The following is a 19,507-nucleotide window of genomic DNA, read 5'->3' as shown; positions in this document are numbered from 1 at the left end:
AGAAAATGTTTGCTGACCCCTAATCCAGGGGAAGGGTCTGGGAATATGATTTTTAAAAAGCTTCCAAAGTGACTGTGGGGTAGCCATCTCATACCAGTTGATAGACCAGTATTTGGAATCCATTACTGTGGTGGAAAGAATGTGATCTTTGGAGCCAGAGAAACCTGGGTTTTACTACTTCTTGACCTTAGGTTAGCTGCTTTTAAATCTTTATTCTACAGTTATAAAATAACAATTGATATGCAGGAATGAAGATGAGAGATAAGGCATTCAGTTAAAGTAGCTATGTGGTACACAGCTGACCATCATAAATGATTTTATTATTTTTTTTATTGAATAAAAAAAGCCCTCAATATTGCTTTTTCTCACTGGTTGAATGCTTCTGGTGAAAGTCAGTGTGATTAGTTCCACTAAGAATGTGTTAACCTCCTCATATTCCCCACATTTGTTCCAAACGTTTCCCACCATCTTAAAGGTCCTTGATATATCTACTCCCACCTTTCTCAAAGATGCTCACGTATTACCGATTTAATGGACTGAGACCCTCGAACACAAACGATCTCTCAACATTCCATCCCAATTTCTCTTCTGAGCTGCATTATTCCATTAGTACACCTAAACATGTATCCTCTTCTACTGGCACTGCAATTTTTCACCATCAATTATCTAATTATAATTTTTTTACCTTAGATCCTTTCAGTACCTATATACATGAATGGCCTTTATTTAAAAAAATCTGTCCAACTTACCATTCCATATTACCACTCTTTTCCCCCCTAGTTTCCAATGAACTTTGACTTCCCTGCCTATACCTACCCCATTTCCTTAGCTCTTTACCTGAAAATTTGGTTTTCATCTTCATTTATACTACACTGACAAGAATTCCTAAACTCCAAATCCAAAGTCTTTTTAGAATTCCTCATCTTACCTGTCTCACTGAAAAATTCTGACTTGGCTTCCTGGACATTATATTCTCATTTTCCAATCTAGTCTACACAGAGCAGTGAGTTTAATCCTCCTAATGCAACGATTTGACAGGTTATGCCTTAATGTTTAAAGGCTATCCACAGCCTATAAAATGAAATTCGAGCTTCATGTTCAAGGCACTCCAATACTAGCTTCCCTGGCTTTTATACCGCCTCCCTCCTAAATAGTCACTTGATTCCAGCCAAGATGACTTACTTGCTGTTCCTCAAACATCCTCAGTGCTTTACTACCTCATTACTCTTGTCCTATTTTCCTGTTTTCAAAGTTTAGCCATTCTTCAAGGCCCAGCTCAAATGTTTTCTCCTTCATGAAGCCAGCTAGATGTGCTATCGCATATTTCTTAAATCTGTGCATAAAGGATTAACAAAATTCCTTCTGCTCTGTGGACAAATGTGACCTTATATTAACTTTCTAGCTCTGTTCCTAAGGGAAAATGATGGAATGTATTACTAGGCAAGATTACTTAAACAGTTCATATATTAATCCTGGTTTTCATTTGAATCTTCAAAAAATCAGTAAAAACAATGTGATAAAGGAGCGGCATACTGATATGAAGCTGATACCCTTTTTCCTCCAACCCATAGTCTGTTCTGCTCTGAGGGTAGTAACATTGTCTGCTCATCCCTTGCCCAAGGCATTTAATGAGTTGCTAGAAATATTTTCAGCCAGAGAACTGCAAGTGAAGTGAGATAGTTAAAATCTCCCTTTTATACTCCTGGGGCCTTTTAGAGCAAATGCTACAAGAATGAAGCAGCATTGTCTAGAAACGTTTTAGAAATTCTCAGGTATATAAAATAAGGTGGATTAGAGAATCAAGAATTTTGTAATTTGTCTGGTAGTTTTACTTTTACATAGCAGTATAAAGAATATAGAAGCAGAAATCAAATCTGTTTTACTTGTGGTTGGGTAAGGACCACACGATCAATACTCCCAACTCTCTGACATGAGAACAGTGGCTGTAGCTCGGTCAAACCACCAAAAAGTTTCATCACAGACTTCAACTTAACAATGAAAAGACTACTTCTGCTCATCTTCTGTGTAATACTACACATAGTTAAATGTGTATCTCTTCATATTTATTCCAGTCCTATTCTTCCTTAAGCCTTATAAAGTATGATTCAAAATACCACTCCACTTTTTGCTGTCATCACCCAACATCTAGGTCCCAGATGTTTCCTCATTCCTTAGAAAATTCTATTTCCCTCTGTAAGTCCAATACCAGAAACTGTATTGCATCTAAGAATCAAGGGATCCCATTCCCTCCAGATGTGCTCTAGAGTACTTTTCAAAAAATATGAAGCCAAGATTGTATCTGTAGAGAAATAAAACTATATTAAAAGAACCGGACAAATAAAAAGTCGGACAATCTGACTTACTTTTGGATCTATTTTTTTGTGAAAACATTTTAGCTTTAAAATTTGGCTGATTCACGTAAATTAACTATAGCTTTTTAAGGCACCCTAATTTTAATAATCCTTTGATACAGTGATGACATTTCATTAATAAAATAATTATAAATATTTTCTAAATAAAGACATATAAATACTACCTCAGAATTTGGTTCTACATAAAGCAAGAAAAATAGTTATGGCCATAATGTGGAAGTAGGAGTGAGGGCAAGGGGAATATAAGGCCAGTCATGAAGCCACCAAAAAAACTGCCACTCTTATAGTACATAAAGATATTATTGGCTATCAGTGATAATAGCAGAGTCAGGAAATGCCCACCTATTTGATGACTAGAGGTATAATACAGTGTATGTTCAAGTCACAATGTGACCAATCCCTACATTAAAAGCAAGATGATCTTGTAACTTTTCTGTGGTCTTTCCCTTACCCTTATAGCTCCCATACAAGAATGGTAATCAGCATTCAGCTGCTGAAGGCTAAGAGAAGGGCACAAGGACTTCCCACAGGGTACAGGACCGAAGCTAAGGAACTAACCTGGCTGCTACTACAGACAGTCTGTCACCAGAAAGTCTTTCATAATGTTTGCATTCAACAGTAGGTACTTTGGAGCTACAAATGAGATTCACTTACAAGGTTAGAAATGAGGTAAAAGCTTGTTAGTTTCAAATAAACCATAGCAAAATTCAAATTCTTTGTGTAGCAGCCTAATGGCTTTGAAACTGATAATGCTTTGCAAGGAAATCCAATGTTCAGAGACCAAAAAAAAAAAAAAAATCACACAGGGGAAAAACATAACTAAAGAACATTTATTTGTTTTTCACAAGACCTTGGGGACATAACTAAACTTGTGTCACCACCTCCGACTCCAACTTGAAGAAGGGTTAGTACAGTGAATGTTACAGAGCAGGCATGAACAGTTTGTGAAGGACTGGAACCAACATTAGCTGACAAAGAACAACTTCCATCTAAATAATCATAAAAATGCTTAAGTAAAAAAAAACAAAACAAAAAACAACCCAGGAAAAAAAAAAAAGGGGGTGATGGGGCTTTCAGATTGAACCAGATCCTCACATTTCACCTAACACATTCAATCCTGGCTAGAATGTACCAAAATGGAAACAGGATTACGAGAATACAGAACTTCCACTACAGCACGCTGTACACACCTGTGTTCCAAACCCACCCCCATCCCCTTATTGCTTCTAATACAACTATTTCCCGGCCTGTTGGGCCTGCCGACGAAGGAGCACGTAGATCTTCTCTTTAATCCAGTCTTTGTTATAAGGCTGGTATGTCTGGGTATCAGCTCGGTAACTGAGGAACAGAAAGGTAATACAATTACAATGGTCAATCACTGTCATGTTTTTAAAACTCCAAGTTATAACTACCCGATGATAGCACAGACATGCACATTCACACATGACCTTAATGAAAAGGTAAAAGAGCTGATTACATAACTTGAATTTTGAGTGATATAACTTTACATCACCTAGTACAATCTTATAGCAGAAAAGAAAACCACGGCCTATAGATCTTAAGTTAAAGTCCCAATGTGTTATACACCTATTTCTTAAGAGTAAGACCAGAAACCGCTTATTCTTTTTCCTACAGTTACTATTTTTATGGGTCCTCTAGTGATTAAACAAAAATCAAACACTAGTACCAAGTTCAGATTTGCTAAATTTACTTTGAATTAACTAAGAAAACCATTAAAAACACATTACTGCCATAAAGATTTCTTCCTCATAAACTATTAACAGAAGGAAATACCGTATTTCCCCATGTATAAGACGTACCCTTTTTCGCAAAATTTGGGGTCTAAAAACTGGGTGCGTCTTATACAGTGGTTGTATGAGCGCAAAAACAAGCGCGAAAAAAGCGGGAAATGCAAGTAAAAAACCTACAACCACTGTATAAGACGCACCCAGATTTTAGACTCCAAAAATTTCGAAAAACGGTGCATGTTATACATGGGGAAATACGGTAGTTTAACCTATATTTTAGGATTTGCTTTTTAAAATAAATGTTAGAGGCCAATGGAGAGTTATTAGAAGATATAACAAGCTCCAAAATGGCTCTCATCAGAAAAGAAGGGTCAGGCATGCAAGGACTAGCATTAGCAATGCAACTGCGATGGGACTCCAGGATTTTGGGAGTCCAAAGTGTCCCTTAATAGCCAATCACTCAAGCTATCTACAGGACTCAAAAAACAGACATTGTAGTTGACCTACAACTGAAATATAGCCGGTTAGGCAATAAATTCACTTTTGGAGTAAAAAACTAGTAGCATAAAAAGCAGATAGTAAGTAACTAGAGAATGCACAAATACAAAGCACATCCCAGTGTTTCAAAGCCATGTGCACCATCTGCTGGAAACACTGCATGGCATCCAAGAGAGGCAGAGATGCGGTTTGCCAAAAAAAAAAAAAAAAGTGATACCCTGGGAAAACTAAAGAATCTAATTTATCAATTATTGTTTCATTTTAGCCAGCAGTTTCAAATTTTACCTTCTCAGCAAAAATTACATAAATACGTATTAATAAGTTGTCAACTGCAATCCTTTTTATAACCCTATGAGTAAATATTATCCCCTTTTTAAAAATTATTATTATTAAAGAGGAAACCAAGGCTCAAAGACGTACAGCAACTTATTAGCTAAGTGACTTTGGGCCAGTAGTAGAAAAAACACTTCTGATCAGTTCTTACTGTTAACCACTGAGCTAGAGACCTATATGCTCCAGTTTCTGGTGAGAGAAACAAACTCCAAAGTAGGAATGCTTTTATACCATTATCATATCCTTCCCGAATAGTAAGGTCAGAATCTGGTTTATTAAAAATGCACAAGCTTTGGGCTGGCCAAGTGGCTCAGTGGTTAAGAGCTTGCTCAAGAGTGCAAGCTCGGAGCAACAGGGTTGCCAGCTTGATTCCCGGCCTGAGCTGAGCTGCCGCTGAGCTGCCAAAAGGTGGCAGGATGGCTCAGCTAAATAAAAAAAAAACCACAAGCTTTCTACTTTTACAAAACGCTTAACCAAATAAAAAATATATATATTTGGCTTTTTACCAATGTTCTTTAGTTACAATAAGAAATATCTAAAAAGGAAAACAAGTTTCTTTGAGTATCCTTTTTTCATGTTTCCCCTAATGAAATAAGTGCTAATCTGGTCTACTTCAAGGTATAGCAGAATAGACTACAATATTTATATCAACACTGGACTTTTCCAAACACTAAAAAAGGAACAGAATTTTTCAGAAGTATAGTATCTGGGTGGGACAGCCTTATTTAGACCATTCCCAAACAAGATCAGTATGGTTGTGAACATTTAGGAATCCATCAACTTGCATGCTATTTTCCAACTCAAGAAATAATAATACTGCTTTCTTTATGGAAAGCTGTATGTTGATGGCTGTTAACTGGCGCTTGAAAATGAGACAACTAAATGTTAGTTAGACACATTTACAAAACCCCAAGCTGTTGGCACAGATGAATCTTTTAGCCTAGTGTTATGGTCAATGAATGCAGGTTTATACAAGAACAAAAAGCTGGGGGACTGAGCAGTGTAGTCTGCCAGTGTCTCCACTGCTACCAGGTGGTCTTGCTGATCGGGAGTACCTCCTCATTAAAATAACTAAGGATGAAAATGTCCCTTTTGTCTCTAAGCAAACAAGGAAAGCCTACATATTCTTTTTTTTTTTTTTTTTTAGCTGAGCCATCCTGCTACATGTTGGCAGTTCAGCTCAGGGGCATGAATCGAACCGGAGACCCTGTTGCTCAGAGCTCACACTCTTGAGTGAGCTCTTAACCAACTGAGCGAGCCACTCAGCCAGCCCAAGCCTACATACTTTCAAAAGGCTGTTATCTTAATTTTATAAAAAGCTTACTTAAAAAAAAAATACAGATCAGAGAACTGCAAAGAATTTATACTTAGACTTCAAATGTATGAACTACAAATTCTCCATGCCTAAACTTTACTATTAATGCAGTGTCACTTTGTCCTGGGTTTAATTATATCACAAAGTAAAATCTTATTTATTCCATTTCTTCCTATAATGGTTTAAAAAAGTCCTAATTCGTTGCCATGTAAACATAATAGAAGCAACGAGTACACAACAATTTACAAACCAAAACTGGACTCAATTCCTGGTCTGAGGACTAACAACAGTCCAAGGTGCAATTCCTAATTAAGGAGAGGGCAGGGTGCAGTGCCATGGCAATAGGTGGCCTCTTTGGAAACAATACCTTATTTCTCTTGAAGATTCAAATAACAACAGGGACAGAACAAAATCACATGGACAAAATGGTTCTAAATTCTAAATTTGATTCTGAAGGTTTTCAGAGGCCAAAAAAGTTTCAACATTAGAGACAGAAACATAAGCTACAATTCATAGTTTTTCAGACTAATAATGCAAATATTAGAAATCATTTTAGCATATTAGATGCAGTTTCTGGTTTACATTTAATGGCACCAAGTTAGAAATGTTATGTTCTCTTGTTAATGTCATTCTTGTAGTATATCTCTTAAAACCATTTAACTTTGTAATTTTCACTGTCAAAACACCCAACGTAACACCTCTTTATTAGTTAACAGTACAATTTAACTCACTTGTGGAATTTGAAACCTATAATTCTACTCGTGGAAAATTTTAAAGTACCAATCTACCTACTGTAATTAAAAATAAAACTCTGCCTTGACTTTGTCAATCTAGTTAAAAATGGAGTTCCCACTATCTAGCCAATACTGCAAGCACTGGTTCCTCACAGGTAGTCCTGTGAGGTAAATTTATCTAATTTTTCCAAATAAAAAAATTGAGGATTAGCAAAATTAAGCTAACTTGCCCACAGCAGCCATCAAATGACAGAGCCAGGATTCAATCTCAGCTATGTCTAATTCTGAAACTCCAGCTAGCTCTTAACCACAATCTCTCAAGGTGAGTAAAACACGACCCTTGGCTTTAAGTAGCTCCCCATCTATTGAGAATAAGTTTGCCACGTCCAAAGCATCAGGATTAGATACCTGATGTCTCAAGTGATTTTTATAAAATCAGAATAACAGCTATTAATTATTAATAAAACTAGTAATTCATTTAAAAAATGATGTGAGGATATGAATATGAACTGTCAGTGCAAAATTAAGCATGACAGAAGTCAGATTCTTTCACTTTTGTTTAACCATTCCATCAATTCAGAATATAGCTCCGTAATGAAAACAAGGAAAAATTACTAACAATTTTAAAAAGCTATGCCTCAAATCATATATGTGTGACATGCAAATACAAGTAGTATTTACTCATTATCAACTATGTTCCAGATACTTTTCTAGGCACTGGGATACAGCAGTGAATAAAAACAAAGCTCCCATTCTCAGATTAAATTCTAGAAAGTAAATACATATATATATACATTATTGGTTATTTCATATTCAGTAGAGGATTATGTCGACATCTGGACCTCTCAGTTCCTTGAACTCTTCTCCTCCAATGATCTCGTCTCCTGTCCTTCCTTGACCAGATCCCTATACCTTGTCATTACCAGAAACGTCAATCTCCCAATTTCAAGCACCTCATTCTTTGATCACTACTACTTCCCAATACCCCAACTTCAACAATCCTTTGACCCCACTGGGGCCTAGAATTAATAGGTCCTACCTCAGTCTCTCCCCCACTTACATTTCATGGTCATTCAGTCCATTGTACAATACTCCCTTGCAAACACCCTCAACTTTTAACATCTTTGCTAATTCTCTACCTGGAACCACTAGGTTAAGAGTGACTGGGGGGGGGGGGGGGAGTGTGACTAGGAAAAAAAACCACCACAATGACTAATTTTAAATTCATTATCAGGTACCTCATAAATCAAATCAAACATTTCCCTTCACCTTCCTAGATTATTTCTTACCTCTTTTCAAACTTCCGACATCCCCCTCCCCACCCTGAACTCCACATAGTGCCCCTGCTTCCCATTTTCCGGAGATAACTGAAACAATCAAAAAAACATCCCCAAGATTCTAACATGTCTGCATGCCCTCCCTACTTTACCATTAATGAACTGTTCAAGATCCTATCTAAAACTATCAATTTATCCCTCTCTACTAGTTCATACATACCATCAGCCTACAAACTTACCATTATTCCTCCCACCTTAAAAAAGATTTTAAAAAAAAGCTTTTTCTCCAGCTATAATCCCATTTCTCTGCTTTCCCTTCGAGCTAAATTCTTCAAAAAAGTTGTCTCCCTACAATTTCTCTTTTCCCATTAGCATAATACTTGCAGCTTTGTTGGCTTCTTAGTTTTCTGAACTTTTTATATTAAAATAATTAGGACTGATATGTTTTTCACCACTGAGAAACATATTTACTTCTAGCATTGTGTCTGGCATGATAAAAACCTTTATTTTCACAAATTTCTGGGGATAGAAAACAAAAAATCTCACTAACATGCCAAAATATACATGGTTAACACTGGATAGGATAAAAATTCCATTTCAGTCCTACATATATTTACATTTTTAAAATACTGTCATGAAAACAGAATAATCTTAGTTTTAATCCAAAGCCAATTATTTTAGGGACAAAGGCTATCAGGAAAAAAAAAAACAAGAAAAAGATTGTTGTTGTTTTTTTTTTTAATCTGAACCATCCTACCACCTGTTGGTGGCTCAGCTCGAGCCAGGAATCGAACCGCTAGTTGCTCAGAGCTCGCACTCTTGAATGAGCTCTTAACCAACTGAGCCACTCGGCCAGCCCCTGAAAAAGACTGGTTTAAGGAACAGGGCACCAGGACTGAAATTCTTAGTTAGCATGCTCTCTGCATACTAAATACATCAATTAGCAAAATTCTTAAGATTTTCCTGTGCCTTTAGCTTTGTTGCCAACTGATTTTATGAGCCATATGTAGATGAAATTACTACGTAGTAGTCAAAATGCAAAGATCAGTGTCAGGCACAGAGTGAGCTCCCCAAACTGTAAATTGCTTCAAACAGATGAATAAATAATAGAAAAATACAACTTAAGGAACCTGGTGGTTAATACTTACACAAGGCAGCTGAGGTCTGCCAGATCATCAATAAAATCGAACAACTGGCTGATATCATATGTGATAGAGGGGCTGTTGGGATTCATTCTCTTCAGATGTTCTTCATACATTTTACAAACACCTAGGAGGGAAAACCAAGATTTTAAAATTGCATACACTTTAGATACAGTGTTGTATGTTATCATAAAACGTATTTTCATAAAGTTGGGCTGGGAAAAAAACAGTAAGTTGATCACTTTTAATTGTTACCATTAGCAATTTTATAAAAATTTTATAAATTCACCAAAATGGTATTTTGTGTCTTAATAATAAAATAAAATGATTTCTTCGAGCCACTGGATCTAAAAAGACTTTAAAGACTTGTCATATGATGGTTCAAACAAGTGATAACGTTGTGAAACTTATCAGGTTTTTAAAAAAATAAACATTCCTGGGGCCACATTCCTGGGGCCGGCCCAGTGGCTCAGCTGGTTAAGAGCTGGAGCTCTGAGCAACAGCAGTTCGAGCCTTGGCCTGAGCTGAGCTGCCAACAGGTAGCAGGATGGCTCAGCTAAAAAAAAAAAAAAAAAGTAAATAAACATTCCTAAGGCCTCAGAGTAAAAAAAACACCACGCTTGGGAATATTGGATGACAAACAGATGCTTTTCTATTTTGTTTTCAAATTTTGATACAATGCAAAAAACACACAAAACAACTACACACGCTATTAGGACTAATAAGTGCAGCAAGATTGCAGGATATAAGATCAATATACAAAAATCAATTGTATTTCTATACTCTGACAATAAACAATCTGAAAATGAAAGAAAACAGCTCCAAGTATAATAGCATCAATAAAGAATAAACTCTACAAATTAAAAGCATAAGATACACACTGAAAACTACACATCAGTGAAAGTAAAGATTTAAATAAATGGAACGATATCTCATGTTCATTGATTGGGAGACTTAATAGTAAGATGGTAATATTCTCCACAATGACCTATAGATTCAATGCAACCGCTATCAAAATTCGAGCTATTTTTGCAGAAATTGACAAGCTGACCCTGAATTTGATATGGAAATAAAAGGGACTTAGGGTAGTCAAAACAATCTTGAAGAACAAAGTTGGAAGACTCAAACTTCTGGATTTCACAACTTATTACTAACTACAGTAATCAAGACAGTGTGGTAATGCTTATACCGTATTTGCCGGCGTATAAGACGACTGAGCGTATAAGACGACCCCCTAACATTTCCACTCAAAATACAGAGTTTGTTATATACTCGCTGTATAAGACTACCCCCTCTTCCGCACACCTTCCACACACCAAATAAAAGGTAAAACAATATCAGATTTGATTTCAACATTTTAATTTATATTCAAATGCTTATGACATGCAGGAAAACTGTCACAAGGCTGTATGTAATCAAACATATACATAAAACAGTGCAAGTTTATTACCGGTAAACATACCGGTAATTCACTAAAGAAAACACACTCTATAGACTGGTACTGTAGATTTTGCGAGTGTGGTAAAATCGCATAACAGCAAAATCGCATAACAGCCGAGCATACACCCAGCAGCGCTGCTGATGCCTGAACGGTATGTGGAATGAAGTGGGCGGGCATCGGGAGGCCACTATGGCACGGGGCAAGCACTATGGGCAGTCTATCTGAAGTGTACCTGGCGTATAAGACGACCCCCCACTTGGAGGCATATTTTTCAGGGCCAAAAAATCGTCTTATACGCCGGCAAATACGGTACGTAATCACAGGCATACAGATCAATGGAATAGAAATGAGAGTTCACAAATACGCATAAACCCTCACATTTATGGTCAACTGCTTTTTGACAAGAATACCAAGAAAATGGAAAAAGAACAGTCTTTTCAACAAAGGTGCTAGGACAACTGTATATTCACATACAAAAGGATAAAGTTGGACCCATACCTCAAAGCATTTATATTCACTCGAAGTGGCTCAGAGACCTAAATGTAAGAGCCTGAACTATAAAACCCTTGGAAGAAAATACAAGCACAAGTCCTCATGACTTAGGATACGGTAATGACTTCTTAGATATGACACCAAAACCACAAGTAGCAGAAGAAAAAATATGTAAGTTGGAGTTCATCAAAATTTAAACCTTTTGTGCTTCAAGGACACTATCAAGAAAGTGAAAAGACAAGCCACAGACTGAAAGAAAATCTTTGCGATACATATATCTGATAACGAACTGTTATCCAAAATATACAAAACTCCTAAAACACAACTCAATTAAAAAATGGGCAAAAGATCTGAACAGACACCTCATCAGAGAAGATATACAGATGGCAAGTAAGCATTATGAAAAGATGCTCACCATCATGTAGTTAGGAAATTGCAAATTAAAACAATGAGATCTCACTATACATCTATCAGAATGGCAAAAATCCAAAACACAACACCAAATGCTACCAAGGATGTGGAGCAATAGGAAATCTCATTCACTGCTGGCAGGAATGCAAAATGATACAGTTCTGTCTGAAGACAGTTTGTCAATTTCTTACAAAGCTAAACATAACCTTGCCATATGATCCAACAATCACACTCCTTGCTATTTACACGAAGGAGCTGAAAACTTACATCCACACAAAAACCTGCACATGAATTGTTTATAGGAACTGTATTTATAATTGCCAAAACTTGAAAGCAACCAAGATGGCCTTCAATAGGTGAATGGCAAACCAAACTGTAGTACCTTCATACGGAATATTATTTAGTGATAAAAAGAAAGGAGCTATCAGGTCACAAAAAGCTCTGGAGGAACCTTAAAAGTATATTACTAGGTCAAAGAGCCAATCTGAAAAAGCTACATACTGTACAATTTCAACCATATGACATTCTGGAAAAGGCGAAACTATGAAGACATTAAGAGGATCAGCAGTTGCCAGAGGCTTGGGGGGATGGGAAGGAGGAACAGGTGGAGAACAGGGGATTTTTAGGGCAGTAAATGGCATTACACATACATCAAAACCCATACAATGTTCAAAGCAAAGAGTGAACACTAATGTAAACTATGGACTTTAGTTACTACTCAAAAAATAAAATCTATTAATTTAAAAAAGGGGGTGGGGCAAGGAGGGAAAGCTCTGCTTTCCAGAGGAATATTAACCACTGTAAAAGTGAAAAATTAAAATGTTACCATTTGGCAACCACCACGTGAGAACTGATTCAGTAATTCTATTTTAACTTTTTAAATGGAAAGTAAATCACCATTTCTTTCTTCTTTTTTTTTTTTTTTTTACTATTATTACTTTTTTTTTCAGTTACAGTTGAAATTCAATATGATATCAGCTTCAGGTACATAAATCACCATTTCTAATTTAAAAAGAAAAAAGTGAGTTTGAGCTCTGAGCAACAGCGGTTCGAGTCCAGCCTGAGCTGAGCAGCCACTGGGCTGCCAACAGGTAGCAGGATGGCTCAGCTTAAAAAAAAAAAAGAAAAAAAGAAAAAAGCTATTAAACCACAAAAAGATTTGGAAGAACTTAAAATGCATTCTGTTAAGTGAAAGAAGCCAGACTGAAAAAGCTACATACGTACTGTATAATCCCAACCATGTGACATTCTGGAAAAGGCAAACTTATGGAGGCATTGATTCATCAACTGTAAACAAAGGTACCACACCAATGCAAGGTTGTTACTGATGGGGGAAACTATATGGGGGGTGGGAAGACAGAATATACAGGAACTCTCTGTACTTCCTGTTCAATTTGTCTGTAAACCTAAAACTGCTCTAAAAATAAAGTGTATTATAATAATTTTTTAAAAAGTTAGGCTTCTCTCAAATCAGTGAAGGTCTACACAGTATTGCAGAATCAAAGAGCAAACATATCATAGATAAGGCACAATCTGCTAAGACAACATGTAGACAAAATCTACCTTAAGGGCAAGCACAGATGTCAGCAGAAGGGACGTGAAAAGAACTTTGCTCTTCTTTAAAAATCAGAGCAGAGTTTGATGGCAACCAGGAAAGCATGGTGCCAGCTACCCAGAAGCTGTCTAATTATTACAAGTACCGGTAGCTTTTTTTCACAGGTCTACCCATTGTTGGCTTTAAATGGACAGATTTTAAGTCTACTCCAGTTAGCTTTGGATAGCAACAAATTCAGAGTCATGCCCAGCAGCAAAACAGTGACTATAGAATCTTTATTGGAAGAATAGTGGACAATCTGCTAGAAAGAGTGCAGGGCATGCACAACTGGTTTACTTGGTGCAATGACTAAATGTAAAGATGAGTGCAATTTGTGACAATCCAATCAATGTGCTCTCATCTAATGGTTTACTGAGTAAAGAAACATTAAGGGCTAATAGTTCCCTTTCAGGGTAGTGTCCGCTTATCAAAGCACAACAAATTATACTGATTTGGTTCCATTTGCTTTTATTCTCTGAGCTAATTTATATTTTCTAACAACATCCCTAAATATCTACTACTTCTGCTCAGATTAACAATCCAAGAAATCTGGAGGAAACAACAAACCCAGCTCCTAAATGAGGTATGTTGAATGTTAGGGAAAAAAATAACTCCGATTTCTACCCCTTGATTATAGTGTTTAAACTCACCTTCCATGCATTCATTCACAGATTCATAGTCAGCGTAAGTTCTTCCTTCTGGCCTCTTGGTAGGCTGTACGAGCAAAATGGTGTGAGACTGCAGGGGAAAAACATGATTTCAATATAAGTTTCTAACTCATATTTGAGAATTCATAGTATGATATAAAATCCTTCATGGCAACTTTCACGATTTTCAATACTTACTGTCCAATGACAAGGATCAAAAATGACTAAGAACAAAAAACTGACTAAATTTACAAATCTGTAGTCAAAATGGTTATTATTTTTAAGTGGCAGTGCTTTCCTGTTACAAGTTTTAAGATCGTAATACCTCCCAAACCAGTTTTGGTCACTTTCCTCCTATTGGAGCTATTTTCAGAACCCTTTGGTTTTATTAAAAATCCAAATATATTTGTCTTATCAGTTTTTTTCCTTCTTCTGAAATAGATCTGGTCCTTGACTTCCTTGTGGTCTTTTTTCTAAGGGGAATGACTAGTACAAAATATGTATTTAAAAAAATAATTTAAAAAAATACACACACACAAAACATAAGTACATTTAGGCATACACACACAGGGCACGCACACTGAGGGTGCCAAAAAATGTACACATTTTAAGAGATGTTATCTATGTATTACTTTTCAAAGTTGAATTGAATTACAGTAGCAATGTTTAGTATGATGTTCACTCAAAAGATGGTGTTAATCAAATGAATGCTAGCGTCATTCATTGTATTACAATTTTAATAGTTTTTTCCTTTCTTAAAATGTGTATACATTTTTTTGGGCATCCTCTGTATATTTATATTTGCTACAATAGGGAAATAAGATTGTGAAACCTAGTCAGGAAGTTATGCAGAATTATCTTAATAAAATCCCTGTTCTCTATGATTACCAAGCAGCTGTGAGTCACTGTAATGAACGGTTAATCTGGTTTTGTTAATTTTTTTTAAAGTCTCACAAACATGAACCCTAAGAACAATATGATACATACAATTTGCTCATTAGCTCTGAAAGAAATTGAAGCTTGTATCTCCCGTAAAGCAAAAATACTTAAGACTTCTGAATCAATAATTGTTTGCTTTAAATACAAATTGTAATTTTTTAATTCTATTTGGACAGATAAGGAATTATCACTGACATATGTCCAACAAGAATGGTAGTTGATATTAACTGCTGTCACTTTCTCAGATTTTATTCTAAGCATTTTTACACAATACCAAATAATAACATAGAAAGCAGAGAAAGGATAGAGGTAAAATGACTTGCTCAAGGTCACATTGCTAGTTATGACAAAACAGGAACTGGAACCCCATTTTTCTAATTCCTAGTCCTCTTTGGGAGCCTCTTTTGGGTTAAACACATAAATATCTCAACTCAGAAAATTTCAACCTGAAAAAGTGCCTTTTTAACAATAGCTGCATAACTTGTTAACAGTTACTGCAGTAACTAAGAAATGAAAGTTGAAGTGTGGAAGTAACCATGATTTCTCATAATCCCCGTGAGCATCTCCTTTTTGTGAATAAAAAACAAAACAAAACCAAAAAACCACCCACCCACTCCACTACTACTCAGATTCTAAGGAACCTGGACCCTCAGCTGGGCCTTTTTTTTTTTTCTTTCCCCAGCCCTCCAGGTCACAGAGAATATAAATATGGGTAAGAACAAGACTGGGGGCTGAGACTAACGCCAAACCAGGCATCTAGGAGTCTTGGAAAAGAGAAAAAAAGTTATATTAAATATATATATATATGTATATTTACTAATTTATTTTTAAAAGACAGAGCACAGAAAAAAACGGGGGGGAGGGGTAGTTGAGAAAGCCCACTACAAAGCAAAGACGAACAGGCCCACACTTTGAGTGCAATAAATTGAAACTGTCAGCTTTGGGAACAGATTTGTCAAGCATTCCTCGGCCATTGTTCCTACAGCAGGCTAGAACGTTTGGAGGGAGACATCCTACTGCCTGTCTCCACCAAGGAGCAATACGGAGAAAGCGCATCCTGACCACCACACGCCTCGCCGGAGCCAGCAGGAGGGCGCGCAACCGTAGGGCGGACCCGCGCTCCGGGGCCTAGCGCCAGGCCCAGCGTCTCCACGGCGGGAAGCCTCGACCCACAAGCTGGGGGCCCGGGGAGCGGCAGCATCCTCGCGCTGTATTAGGTGGGCAAAGGATGTACCAGGCTGGGTTCACCCGGAGGCTGAGGACTCGGGGAGCCGCTGAGGCCTTTCTTACCATCGCGCCAAACTCTTTCACTGCAGCCGCCGCCGACACTGCCGCCGCACACGAGCTTAGCCACAACGCCGCCAACTGCCAATCCCCGCGAGAATAGCCACCGGAAATCGTCAGAAGCGCGAAAGAGCCTTTTGGACCATAGAGTCTCACGCATTTCGGCAGCTAGAGCAGATATCGACTCTGTTTCAGCCATCTTGGTTAAGGGCGATGAGATACACAGGGAATCTTTCGGAACTTGAAAAAAAGAATCTTTTTTTCAAAACTCTGTATTCTGTACTCTCGTTATTAGACATACTGCTAAAGTGATAACCGATGTAGCTAGTGACACAAGTCAGCTTTTATTAGCCCTATTCAAAAATGGCGGCAGTATAGGAATCCCGGGCCAAAGGGCGGTTGTAACCCGGATGTACTCTTCTAAAGGAGAGGGCGGTGAGGCAATCCGGAAGTGAATGTAGTGAAGGGGTGCCACTTGGCGGCCATGGCAGCTGTAGTATCTGTGACTGCGGGTCAAAGCCCTGCAGAGTGGAGTAATGTGGGCAGCACCGGGCGTAGGGCAGAGACAGCTTTGTGTCGGCTTCGCTGCTGAATACCTAAGACCCGTCGTTAGAGACTTGTAGGACTCCTTTCCCCATTGTAGACTCGGAGGAGAGTTTGCCGGGACTGGTGGGCTGGTCCCAGCCTGTGGGGATCACCAGCAGGGTGCCCCCAGGGAACTAGGGGCTCCGAGAGAACGAACAAGTTCGCTTGGGTTTTCCTTCTTTTCCTGCTGCCACCTGAGACGTTGTCTGTGGAGGGAGTGGGCCCATTGTGCCATCCTCATTCCGACGATTGAAGAAGTCGCTCTTTTGCATCTTTTCCCCATTGCTTTTCCCTTCTGTAACTGTTACCCACCGGAATCCAGTGACTGGCGTCTGAAAACACGGGGGCTAGGACCTAAGACTGCCGAAAGTTCTTTCTGGTGCTAATAGCAGCAAAAGGGGGCTGTTTCCAGGTACGCTCAAGAGAAAGGTGCCTCGAACATTTCTGGTGGGGAGGACGAAAGAACTGGAAAGTCTACTTGCTCTCTTGGAATCACCACACGCGTTTAAGAACCTAAGCACCCTTTGAAGACACTGAAAATTTGTAGTCTGGTGGTGGTAGGTGAATAAAGGAGGGCAGAATGGATGATTTCATCTCCATTAGTCTGCTGTCTCTGGCTATGTTGGTGGGATGTTACGTGGCTGGAATCATTCCCTTGGCTGTTAATTTCTCAGAGGTAAGAAACTCTCAATTTTGTGTTAGCTGTCAGGATGGCTGCTAGGAAGTAGTGACAGCTGTAAAGGGAAGTTGCCTGCTTCCCCAGTTAATCTCAGAGCTAAAGGTCTTATTAAGGAAAACTGTCTTTTAAAAAGATGCATAACGTATAATAATAGAAACAAACCTGAAATTCAGTGTTAGAGTTATTACTATAGGGTGGGTGGATCCACTGCAGATCCTGGAGTACTCTGTACGTAATTTCAGGGAATTGCATACAAAGATTTGGGGCTCTGCATTTTTCTGGAGAGAAGAACCATAACATTCTTTTGATTTGCAGGAGTTTCAAGGAATGAAGTTTCCAGATTGCTACAAAGAAATGTAAATAGTGAATGTTATTTATTCATATGAGTTGAAATCAATATAACTTCTCTTTTTGAGAAAATCAAGTATAGTTTTTTGGAGTAAGGTAGTTTTTTAGTTACCTGTATTAGAATGAAGTAACAAAAATGCTTATTTAAAAAAAACCTTAAATTAGATTCTTAACTCACATTTCCTTTTAAAAAAGGAGAGCATTGGACTGGATAGTCAAAGTTTTCAAATCCATTTGCTTAGATATTAATTTTTTGTTAATATGTTTGACGTTTTTGGTTAATTCGTTGGGTTGTCATTACTTGAACAAAAATTAACAGGGAAGAAAGATAGATGAAAACATTATTCAATGAAAATGCAGATAGCTTCTTCAGGTTGTCAGAAAAAGTTCACACGTACACAGTGCTCAAAGATTTAGAAAGGAAAGACTGGATTGGGAGAAACAGGATTACATGAGTATGCCCTGGGGTTCAGCAGTAAAACAGGCCCTCGTGTTACTGCCAGTCCTGAAAGAAAGGACAGGGGAGAGGAGAAAGGAAAGGTATAGATGAGGTGTGAGGTAGGCCTTTGCTGGTAAAGAAAATAGCCAATGGGTGGGAAGGAAGGTGGGACTAGGCCTTATGAGTTTGAGAAATAGTAAAGCCCACAGCCAGCTGGAAAGGAGGTTTGAATTGTTGCTTCCTTTCCATTTATTTTTTGTATCTGTACTCCTCAGCATCTAATGCCAACATTGAGCTAAATTTTTTTGAGCATGTACATTACCTAACTTCATTTTAAAAACTCAGTGAGGTACAGATGAGGAAACTGAGACTCAAATTATGTAACTTGGATAAGTTCATGAAGTATGTTATAATCAAAATTGTTTTTTAAATCTCGGTTTTTCTCACAGTAATTGTTAGCTACTCTGTCCATTGTGGCAAAGGTAGCAAACTGGTAGCCCTTGTACCAAACCTAGCCCACAGACTTAATTTGTTAGACCATTTCAGACCATTTCGTTTTATTATTATTGTTTTTGTCTGTATTTCTTCAAGGCAACAGTTGGCTAGAGCTGAGTAGTAGATTGTCACTGTCCCCTTGGTTATGCATGAAGCCTACTGAACTCATTTTGGCTACCTGCCCACCCAGTGCTTTGTGAGCCTGCTGTCTTTCTTCTAACATAAACCATATTTTCTTGTAATACATCAGAACTGAATTGACTTTAATAAGGCTGACATTTGTGAGGTTAAGTAGGTTTGTATATTTAAAATTTTATTGAGTTAACATTTATCAAAAATTATAATTCAAATACAAAACCAATAAAACTTCTTATTTCTATAAAATACTTAGGACTTTTCCCATTTCAGTATTTTCTCAAACTGTCTTGGGTGATTTTTGCAATATACAGATATATGCTATTTTAATTTTCACTGAAAGGAAATGTGTACATGAGTGGTGTAATTAACCAGGCCATTAATAAAAATAATTAGTACAACACCTCATTTATTGGCTTTCTAAATAGATGGTTATGTGTTCTTTTCCAACTGTAGGTTTTAAAATGCTATAAATCAGCATTCACAGTATCTGTTTGTTATTACAGCAGGAACAATGCATTTTGAGCTATTAGAATAAAAATGAAAGTTGTATAGAACTTAGCCAAACGCAAAGAATTTTTTTTTAATTTAATTTTTTT

At 37.5% G+C, this 19,507-nt stretch overlaps 2 protein-coding genes across 2 annotated transcripts in view; one reads left to right on the top strand and one right to left on the bottom strand.

Moving 5' to 3' along the window:
* Nucleotides 1-3,181: 3,181 nt before the first annotated feature.
* On the bottom strand, nucleotides 3,182-16,326 carry ERH (ERH mRNA splicing and mitosis factor). The gene is made up of 4 exons (XM_019641271.1): nucleotides 16,234-16,326; nucleotides 14,008-14,095; nucleotides 9,426-9,546; nucleotides 3,182-3,710 (listed from the first exon to the last, which is right to left on the bottom strand). Exons 1-4 carry the CDS (start codon nucleotides 16,234-16,236, stop codon nucleotides 3,608-3,610), a joined length of 315 nt encoding a protein of 104 aa, XP_019496816.1. The 5' UTR covers nucleotides 16,237-16,326; the 3' UTR covers nucleotides 3,182-3,607.
* Nucleotides 16,327-16,680: 354 nt separating this feature from the next.
* The window catches only part of SLC39A9 (solute carrier family 39 member 9), a 52,043-nt gene continuing 49,216 nt past the window's right edge, over nucleotides 16,681-19,507 (top strand). The window contains exon 1 of the mRNA XM_019641341.1: nucleotides 16,681-17,488. Coding sequence (XP_019496886.1) covers nucleotides 17,393-17,488 — 96 coding nt within the window. The 5' untranslated portion in view covers nucleotides 16,681-17,392. The remainder of the gene's footprint in view (nucleotides 17,489-19,507) is intronic.

Source organism: Hipposideros armiger, unplaced genomic scaffold, assembly GCF_001890085.2.
Source record: "Hipposideros armiger isolate ML-2016 unplaced genomic scaffold, ASM189008v1 scaffold_59, whole genome shotgun sequence".
Classification (NCBI taxonomy): Eukaryota; Metazoa; Chordata; class Mammalia; order Chiroptera; family Hipposideridae; genus Hipposideros; species Hipposideros armiger.
Note: the sequence above shows the minus strand (reverse complement) of the source record. Positions and strands in the feature narration are given on the sequence as shown.